The following is a 9,654-nucleotide window of genomic DNA, read 5'->3' as shown; positions in this document are numbered from 1 at the left end:
CGGAACATTAACCGTTTCCCGCCCAGACCCCCCAGACCCCACCCCCACTCACTGGCCAGCCAGGGCAGCCCCCCACCCCAGGAGGCAAGGGAGGCTGGTCTGGGGGCGTTGGTCCCTTGGGGTCCTTGCCAGCTGTTGTCCTTTTGGCGGGGAGGGGCCACTCCGCTGCTCCGTCTGCAGCCCGGCGAGCCCGGGGGCCTGATGCAGGAGGCAGGCGAGCGCGGGGCAGGCAGAGCCGGGCTGGTCACGGGCACTGCGCCTTCTGCTGGAAGTAGGCCTCGAAACGGCACTGCGCGTAATCCTGCGCAGGGAGAGAGCGTCAGGCTGGTGCAGGGCCAGAACAGGGACCCCACGCAGCCCCCCAGCCGCGGGGGCAGGGGAGCCCAGTCACCCCGCGCAGCCCCCCCAGCCGCGGGGGCAGGGGAGCCCAGTCACCCCGCGCAGCCCCCCCAGCCGCGGGGGCAGGGGAGCCCAGTCACCCCGCGCAGCCCCCCCAGCCACGGGGGCAGGGGAGCCCAGTCACCCCGCGCAGCCCCCCAGCCGCGGGGCCAGGGGAGCCCAGTCACCCCGCGCAGCCCCCCAGCCGCGGGGCCAGGGGAGCCCAGTCACCCCGCGCAGCCCCCCCAGCCGCGGGGCCAGGGGAGCCCAGTCACCCCGCGCAGCCCCCCCAGCCGCGGGGGCAGGGGAGCCCAGTCACCCCGCGCAGCCCCCCCAGCCGCGGGGGCAGGGGAGCCCAGTCACCCCGCGCAGCCCCCCCAGCCGCGGGGCCAGGGGAGCCCAGTCACCCCGCGCAGCCCCCCAGCCGCGGGGGCAGGGGAGCCCAGTCACCCCGCGCAGCCCCCCAGCCGCGGGGGCAGGGGAGCCCAGTCACCCCGCGCAGCCCCCCAGCCGCGGGGCCAGAGCCAGAACACAAGACCCACGTGCAGCCGCGCTGAGGGCCTGGCACAGGGAGGCAGCGGGTACCCTCAGTGCTCAGCAAAGGGAGAGCTTAGGACAGACGCCCCTCAGGACGCTGAACCAGGCTGGGCCCCCCTGACCTGTCCCCGTCTCAGCAGGCAGCCCTGGGCAGTGCCCCGTGGGAGCCAAGGGGCAGAGTCGCCCATGCCCCGTGCTCACCAGGTAGCCGAACTCAATGGTGGAGATCTTCGCCTGCAGGATGGACCAGAGACCCCAAAAGAAGTGAGAGGCCAGAGCAAACCTGAGGGGAGAGAGCAGCCGTTGGGGAGATGCTGGGAGAGACCCCCCCACTGTGCCATGTCCCAGACTCCACCCCAAGCCTGCACAGCCCCCCCCAGTCCCGCTGGCTCCCTTCCAGAGCCCCTCAAGCACCCCCAGGCTGTGCAGCAAGGCTGGGAGAAGGAGCATGCAACAGATGCCTGACTGCGCTGGAGGGCTCTTTAAAGAAAAGATCTCTCCTTGGGGAGGGCAGCAGAGTGGGGGTCCCCCTGCACCCGCTCCGTGTGGGGGAAACGGGGGTGGGGGTCTCCCCTTGCCGCCCATGGTCATTCACTCACCGGCCAATCTCAGTGAGCATCTCCTCCTCGATGCGGGCCTGCTCCTCGTGCGTGGTGTCCCCGCACCGCCCCGAGTCCTCCCACAGGTAGTGCTGGATGAAGTGCAGCTGCAGGCAGGGTGAGCAAGTCTCAGCCTCAGGCCCCAAACGCAGGGTGGAGAGCTGGGCTGTGCAGGGGATGGGGAATCTAGGGCTCTGCCTACCTGCCCAGCTGGGCGAGGCCCAGAGTGAGTTGGGTACTCCTGGGGGAATTCTGCACCACTGCGCATGCGCAGAATTCATGTCCCCCACAGAATTATAGATTCTGCCTGGGAGGTGCTGCAATTACACCTTCTATGCACCAGAGACTGTTGTGGACCCAGAAGAGAGGGCAGCTGGCTCAGGGGCGGAGCAGCCAGCCGCAGAGAGGGAGGCCGAGAGGCTGCATTCCTCACAGCACCCTGCCTGCGGGGCCAGGTGAGGAGGCATGGGATATTGGGAGGGGGACGGCACAGGGCACACAGGCTGCGGGCGGTCACATAGACTAGGGTTCAGAAGGTCTAGTGGGGGGAACAGGAGCTAGTGGGGTGACAGCACTGACCCACGGGCTGAATGGGAGTGGGGTACAGAGCTACATGGGGATGGGGGGGGCTGAATGGGGATGCAGGGCCACATGGGGATTGGGGCAGATGTTCCTGGCTGAATGGGAGAGGCTAGGGGTCACCCAGGGCCTGCATGGGGGAGGCTCCCCAACTCCCTAACAATCCCCTCCCCCGCCAAAAACCTTCTCCCAGCCACACCCACCAACCCACCAGGTTCATTCCCAGGCTCCTTCCCTCTCCCTCAGTTCCTCCGTTACCCCGACTCCCCCCAGCCTTTGCACTGCTTCCGAGGGGGGCGGGAATCCGGTTCTGTATTAGAGTAGAAATGAATTACTCAAAGGTCTGTATTAACAGGCCTAGCGAGGATCTATTTGTCAAGAAATGTTTCCTGAAGCTTTGCGTTGTCTGTACTGTTACAGACACACTTGCTGACTGGTATTTTGAAATTAATTACCAAAATAACTGAAACTGGCGTGATTATACTATGTTACTTTGACAAATAAAATATGCAGAATTTTGCAAAATTTTAAAATATTCTGCACAGAATCTAAGTTTTTGGTGCAGAATTCCCCCAGGAGGAGTGGGGGAGCTCCCCGGGGCAGGGGGCTCAGAACAGGGCCCAACACCCAACAACAATCCCCAACAGCTACAGCCCCACCAACCAGAGCGCAAGCACCTCACCCCACAGGGCAGCAGCCTGGCAAGGATCGGACTCACTGCCTGCCTGCCCTACGCCCTCCCCGGGGCTCCCCCCAGCTGGGCAGCTCGGTTACCTGCTGCTGGCGCGTGGGGTAGTTCTCCAAGGAGGCCTTGTAGAAGGGCCACGTGTCATGGGTGTAGTCGTACACCCACTCGCAGAAGTGATTGCCGATGTCAAAGCCCCTGCAGGGAGGGGGGGGTTAGGAGCTTCCATGATCGCAGGGTTCCAGCCTCCTCGTGGCCCCGACCCCACCCCACCAGGCAGCCACAGCAGAGCTGCCCCAATAGCCCCGTATGGGTCCCACAGCCAAGGGAGAGCACCAGGCCGGACAGCCGTCCCCAGAGCCATCCCGACAGCCCCGTGTAGGCAGCACGGCCCAGGGAGAGCACCGGGCTGGGCAGTGGAGGTCCTATACACGCCAGCTTATGGCTCGGCACCACACCCACCCTGCCCCTCCCATCACCCACCTGTAGTTGTAGCTGCTGTATTCAAAGTCAATCAGCATCAGCTTGTCAGTGGGGTGTGACTCCCGCCCAGCCAGCAGCAGGATGTTCCCTGGGAAGGGGAAGGACAGGTGAGAGCGGCTGCCTTGGGGAGCCGGAGCTGGGGGAGCCCCTCAGGTCCCATGTAGCCCTGCCCTGGGGCCGAAGCAGGACTGGCCCCCGGGTCAGCCCCCAGGCAGGGTTTAGGCTGCTCCCTGGGGCAAGCTGCACTTAGGTCAGAGAGGTTCCCCCTAACCCGACCCCAGAGGGGAGCCACGCTGCAGTGGTGGCTCAGGCACCAGCGGGCCCAAGGCTGGGCTATTCCAGTTGGCAATGCCGACCGTCAACAGGCGACGGGGGCGTCTCACCCCATCACTCACCTTCCTGCACGTCATTGTGGCAGAAGACCACAGGGGACGGCGTGGACTCCAGCAGCTCCCTGGAATTGAGGGGAGAGAGACGTCAGCAGACAGCCCACTTCATCCCTCCCACTCCCTAGGCTCTCCAGCAGGGGGCGCTGCGAGAGGGAACCCCAAGGAGACGCTGACGCTCTGACGCTGCTAGTTTCTGCCACCCGCTGTGCGTCAGCGGTGCCGGGCAGAGACCCGCCCGCCGCGGGCACAGGGAGGGGAGCCGGAGCCCGCCGCGGGCACAGGGAGGGGAGCCGGAGCCCGCCGCGGGCACAGGGAGGGGAGCCGGAGCCCGCCGCGGGCACAGGGAGGGGAGCCGGAGCCCGCCGCGGGCACAGGGAGGGGAGCCGGAGCCCGCCGCGGGCACAGGGAGGGGAGCCGGAGCCCGCCGCGGGCACAGGGAGGGGAGCCGGAGCCCGCCGCGGGCACAGGGAGGGGAGCCGGAGCCCGCCGCGGGCACAGGGAGGGGAGCCGGAGCCCGCCGCGGGCACAGGGAGGGGAGCCGGAGCCCGCCGCGGGCACAGGGAGGGGAGCCGGAGCCCGCCGCGGGCACAGGGAGGGGAGCCGGAGCCCGCCGCGGGCACAGGGAGGGGAGCCGGAGCCCGCCGCTGGGGAACCGTAGCGGGATGGGAGACGGGGGGTAGGCCCATGGGCCTGTTGCGGTGCAGAGCTAGTGGGAACCAGCAGCGAGAGGCACCCCTGAAGGGGTAGGGGGGCACCTTTCCGGCCAGTCCCAACAGCAGTTTGCCCTCCCCCACCCCCATGTGGCTATGACAGCCCCTCGGGCCCTGGGCTCACCTGAGGCTCCCCATTTCCTTCTGCAGGTTATAGGCTTTGAGCTGGTTGAACTTCTTCCGCTGGGCTTCCTGGGGGAAGGTGAGCTCGGCAATCTGCTTCAGGTACCTGGAGCGCAAGGTCCTGTCACCTCCGCAGGGCAAGGCCCCCCAGCCCTCGTCCCCTGGGAGCAAGGGAGACCCCCCCCCACCCCCTTCCTCCGGGAGCAGTGGGATGGGGATTCCCCCAACACTCACTCCCCTCCCCATGAGCCCCCCTCCACTTGCCTCCCCTAGGAGCAGTGAGATGGGGAGACACCCCCCACTCAGTCCCCCACCCCAGCAGTGAGATGGGGAGGGGCCCCTCCACTCGCCACAAGACAGGGCCCATTATTCTCCCTCCTGGCCCCATGGCAGAGTCCCCGCAGCACTGCATCGGGGGGCGGGGGGTGCTCCCCTCAGGGCTGTTACTGCAGAGTGATGGGGGGTGACTCCTTGCCAGCCACACTCCAGGCCCCCACTCCTGCAGGGGAAGGGGTCCCCAAGGGGACGCAGCTGGTACTCAGAGGGGCAGGCCGGGATGACCCACAGGCCAGAGAACCCCGGAGCAGTGAGTTACCGTTCCATGGTCCCAAACAGCCACTTGGGCTCCTTATTGAAGGGCATCACCATGCCGTGGAAGCGGGACATCTTCATCGCTATCTCCCTGGAGATGTCGGGGTCCTGCAGGTCCTCCGTGCGCAGACGCCGGCTCTGGGGGGACACGGCAGGCATGAGACAGCCTGGCCTCCAGGGAATGGGACGGGGGCAGCAGGGAGCCCGGGGCTCGCTTGGCCTGGCACGGAGCCTCCAGCGCCAGGGGAGGGACAGAGCCCTCTCAGCGCCCCGGGAGCCCACAGGTCTGAGCCAAGCCAGCCAGGACGGGCAGCGAGCCGGGGCACTGCCAGGCACCTGCCACGTGCAGCAGCCATCTGGGGTCACGGAGGAAGAGCCACTTGGGCCTCACCAGCCCTTGAAGTCGGGCAGGGCGGTCTCTGGCCAGTCCGTGCGGGCCTGCATGGGGGAAGGGCAGAGGGTAGGCCCCCCAGTGAGGCCCATACCGGAATGTATTGCTCCAGGCGCCCCTGGGGAAAGACCCCATAGAGCCGTGGCCCCAGCGCCCGCTCTGCCAGGATGGCAAACATCACGCTCTCCAGCACCAGCGAGTCCACGCCCTGCAGAGACAGAAGGCATGGGTGAGGGGTAGCCACCCCCAAACCTGCGCAGTCGGGGGAGGGGCCATGGCCCTGGGACTCCCCAACCCTGCACAATAGGGGAGGAATGACCCCAAGACACTGCTTGATGCCAGGGTGGAGGCAGCAAACCCACAATCCACAGCCCACCCCAATGCACAGTCCTGGGGAACCCCACAAAGGAACCCTCACCAGAGAAGGGAGGACGGCATTAACCCCCTCAGCCTTGAACCCTTCGCTGGCCCAGGAGTCAGCACCCAGCAGCAGCAAGCTGGACAGAGCCGTTTCTCTAGCCTGGAGGGTGCTGCAGGGCTGGGATAGCAGAGGGCTGCGGGTGGGGACTAGGGGGCACTGGCAGAGCTGGGGGGCAGGGCTGGGATAGCAGAGGGCTGCGGGTGGGGACTATGGGGCAATGGCAGAGCTGGGGGGCAGGGCTGGGATAGCAGAGGGCTGCGGGTGGGGACTATGGGGCAATGGCAGAGCTGGGGGGGCAGGGCTGGGATAGCAGAGGGCTGCGGGTGGGGACTATGGGGCACTGGCAGAGCTGGGAGGGGGCAGGGCTGGCCTAGGCCCTCACCTGGGGGTGGGTGGATTACAGTCCCTGCAGAGGCCTGCGTAGCCCCCACAGCTGGCCCCGTACGTGGCTGGCATGGAGCCTGTCGCTGGGCTGATGAGGTCAGGCTGGGTCAGGCCAGGTCCCCCACACGCTGACCCCAGCCAGGCCGTGGAATGCAGCACAGGAAGCGGTTTGGTGTGTCCCGGGGCCCCCCCCCCACCCCTGTGCCCTGCCGCCAGGCTGGGGGAGCCTCACCTGCAGAATGGCCCCGTAGACGCGCAGCAGCACCTGCCGAGGCTCATCGCCCACGCTCAGGACGTGGTCCGGGAGGCTGCATTTGTACAGCAGGTTGCTGAGCCCCCCACTGCAAAGGGGAGCAGAGCGCAGGTCAGAGGCCACGGGGCCCGGTGCGCTGGGACGCAGCCCAGGCGCTGGGGGGGGGGCAGCACGGGGCCGGCCAGGAGCACGGGGCGCACCCCGGAAGGTTTGCGGATCCCTCCCAGGCAATTTCAGCCTGAGCCCGCACGAGTGAGCTCCTGCCCCGATCCTGCCCCCACCAGCGCCCCGAGCACGGCCCCACCGCGGGTGCCCGCAGAGCCCCAGGCTCCTACGCCTGCACGTGGAGAGACCTGGGCTCACGGCAGCGTCCGGGACAGCGCCCTGTTGGGAACTCCAGCATCGCCCTGGGCCTGCCCCCAAGCTCGGGGACGGGGAGTCCCCCCTTTCCGCCCCTCTCCACCGTCTGTCCCAGCCCTGGCCCAGGTGGCAGTCCTGGGCCTGTCCCCCAGAGCCTAGCGGGGCGCTCTGCCCCACACCAGGCCCGAGGCAAGATCCGGGGTGAGCCATAAAGCCCCGGGCCCGTGAGAGGAGCCCCTGCGAGGCCCGGGGGGCAGAGGCAGCAGCACGGTGCCCCCGGCTGGGCAGGGCGGGGGGGTTAGCAGGAGCTGCCCCCGGGACCTTCGCTCCCTGTGTGGCTGGGCTGGGCCGGCAGCTGGGATGTGCCACATCACGGGGCACTGAACGGGGCAAAGCTCGCAGGCCCGGGTGCGACGGGGGGGGCGGGGGGGGCGGTGCCCTGCCCCGGTCCCAGTCCCACTGACACCCCCTGGCCCAGGTAGGGGCACGGCCGGGGGGTCCCGGGCCCAGCGGGTTCCCCGCTCCCCAGGGTAGCCCCTGTACAGTTACCGGTCACTCTGCACGGGGGGGGGGTGCAGCGCAGCACCCCCCCCCCCCACGGGCCCATCGCCCCACGCCGGGACTCCAGACACGCCGCTGGCGCTGGGCGCGTTGCCCGCCCCTGGCCCTCCGGCCTGGCCGCAGGGAGGAGCGTTAACCCGGAACCCTAACGACGGCACTGCAGGGCTGGCACGAGAACCACCCCCGCCCGGGCCGAGCCGAGCCGAGCCGAGCCTGACCCCGCCCGCACCCGACACGACCGGACCCGGACCCGGACCGGACCGGACCGGACCGGGACCGTTCCCCACCAGCCCGCCCCGCCCGCGCCCGGTCCGGTACCTGACCGGGCTGATGCCGAACTCCTCGGGCGCGATCAGTTTCCAGGAGCCGGCCAGGAACTCGCGGCACCACAGGAAGGCGCGGAGCCGGGTGTGGCCGGGCACGGCGGCGCCGCGGGGGGAGCCGGGCACCGCGCACTCGCCATCGCCCGGGCACCGCGCGCCGGGCGCCTCCGCCTCCATCTCCTGCTCGCCGCCGGGCCGGCTCTGCCGCCCGCCCCCTCCACCAATCACCGCCCACCCGGCTCGGCCACCCGCCCCCTCCGCCAATCACCGCCCACCCGGCTCTGCCGCCCGCCCCCTCCGCCAATCACCGCCCACCCGGCTCGGCCACCCGCCCCCTCCGCCAATCACCGCCCACCCGGCTCTGCCGCCCGCCCCCTCCACCAATCACCGCCCACCCGGCTCGGCCACCCGCCCCCTCCACCAATCACCGCCCACCCGGCTCTGCCGCCCGCCCCCTCCACCAATCACCGCCCAGCCGGCTCTGCCGCCCGCCCCCTCCACCAATCGCCGCCCGCCCCCGCCGGCCCCGGCCAATCACCGCCCGCCCCCACCGCCAATCACCGGCCGTCCCTGCCGGGCCGGCTCTGCCGCCCGCCCCTCCGCCAATCGCCGCTCGCCCCCGCCGGCCCCGGCCAATCGCCACCCACCCGGCTCTGCCACCCGCCCCCTCCACCAATCGCCGCCCGCCCCCGCCGGCCCCGGCCAATCACCGCCCGCCCCCTCCGCCAATCGTTGTCCGCCCCCGCCGGCCTCCTCCAATCGCCGCGCAGCCTGCCGCCTGCATTAGTCGCACGTTCAACCAATCAGCGCCTTGTCCTCACGGCGCCGCTGGCAGCCCGATTGGTCTAGTGTCGGCGAGGCTCGCGGACTCTCCATTGTGATTGGCGGGACGGGGCCGGAAGGGGAAGCCTGAATCAGCCAATCGTCGCGGAGCCTTTGGCAGTGGCAGCCAATCAGGACCTAGAGTCCCGTAGCTAAGGCAGCGCGACCAGTGGGCGGGACGCGTGGGCGCACCAGCCAATGGGCAGCGGGAGAGGTGGGCCGCCGCAGGATGCCGCGGAACGTGGAGATCAAGGCGCGCGCGCGGGACTTGGCGCGCGCGGAGCGCGTCGCCGAGCGGCTCAGCGGGGGCGCGGGGCGCGCGCTCACCCAGACCGACACCTTCCTGCGCGCGCCGCGCGGCCGCCTCAAACTGCGCGATTTCGGGGTGCGCTCCGCGGGGGGGGTCTCGGTCCGGTCCGGGGGCCCGTCTGGTCACCATGCGCCCCGCCCCTCCCCGGACGCTGACTCCGCAGCTCCCATTGGCCGGGACCTGCGGGGGCGGGCAGCGCGTGGAGCCCCATTGCCCCCCCTTCTCCCCCGGGGCCCAGGGACCTGCTGGCGCTTCCCGGAGCGGGGCCGGGCCGGGCCTGGGCAGGCGGGAGCCGCCCCAGGTAAGCGCCGCCCGGCCAGAGCCAGTCCCCCAAACCCCCAGCCCCTCTCCTGCCCCCCAACCCCCTCCCAGAGCCCCCCAAACCCCCAGCCCCTCTCCTGCACCCTAACCCCCTCCCAGAGCCCCCCAACCCCCCCAGCCCCTTTTCTGCACCCCATCCCCCTCCCAGAGCCCCCCAAGCCTCCCAGCCCCTCTCCTGCACCCCAACTCCCTCCCTGAGCCCCCCAAGCCTCCCAGCCCCTCTCCTGCACCCCAACTCCCTCCCTGAGCCCCCCAAGCCTCTCAGCCCCTCTCCTGCACCCCAACCCCCTCCCAGAGCCCCTCTCCTGCACCCCAACCCCCTCCCAGAGCCCCTCTCCTGCACCCCAATCCCCAGCCCCCGAACCCCCAGCCCTGAGCCTGGCACCCCACTCCCTCCCAGAGCCCCTCTCCTGCACCCCAACTCCCTCCCTGAG

The 9,654-nt window shown here is 69.9% G+C and overlaps 1 protein-coding gene across 1 annotated transcript; it reads right to left on the bottom strand.

The window, feature by feature from the left end:
• Positions 1-244: 244 nt before the first annotated feature.
• CHKB (choline kinase beta) lies at positions 245-7,944 on the bottom strand. The gene is made up of 11 exons (XM_065420775.1): positions 7,763-7,944; positions 6,503-6,611; positions 5,560-5,673; positions 5,079-5,212; positions 4,485-4,589; positions 3,657-3,715; positions 3,262-3,349; positions 2,868-2,976; positions 1,515-1,621; positions 1,117-1,198; positions 245-301 (listed from the first exon to the last, which is right to left on the bottom strand). Exons 1-11 carry the CDS (start codon positions 7,942-7,944, stop codon positions 245-247), a joined length of 1,146 nt encoding a protein of 381 aa, XP_065276847.1.
• Positions 7,945-9,654: the final 1,710 nt, after the last annotated feature.

Source organism: Emys orbicularis, chromosome 1 (assembly GCF_028017835.1).
Source record: "Emys orbicularis isolate rEmyOrb1 chromosome 1, rEmyOrb1.hap1, whole genome shotgun sequence".
Taxonomy (NCBI): Eukaryota; Metazoa; Chordata; order Testudines; family Emydidae; genus Emys; species Emys orbicularis.
Note: the sequence above shows the minus strand (reverse complement) of the source record. Positions and strands in the feature narration are given on the sequence as shown.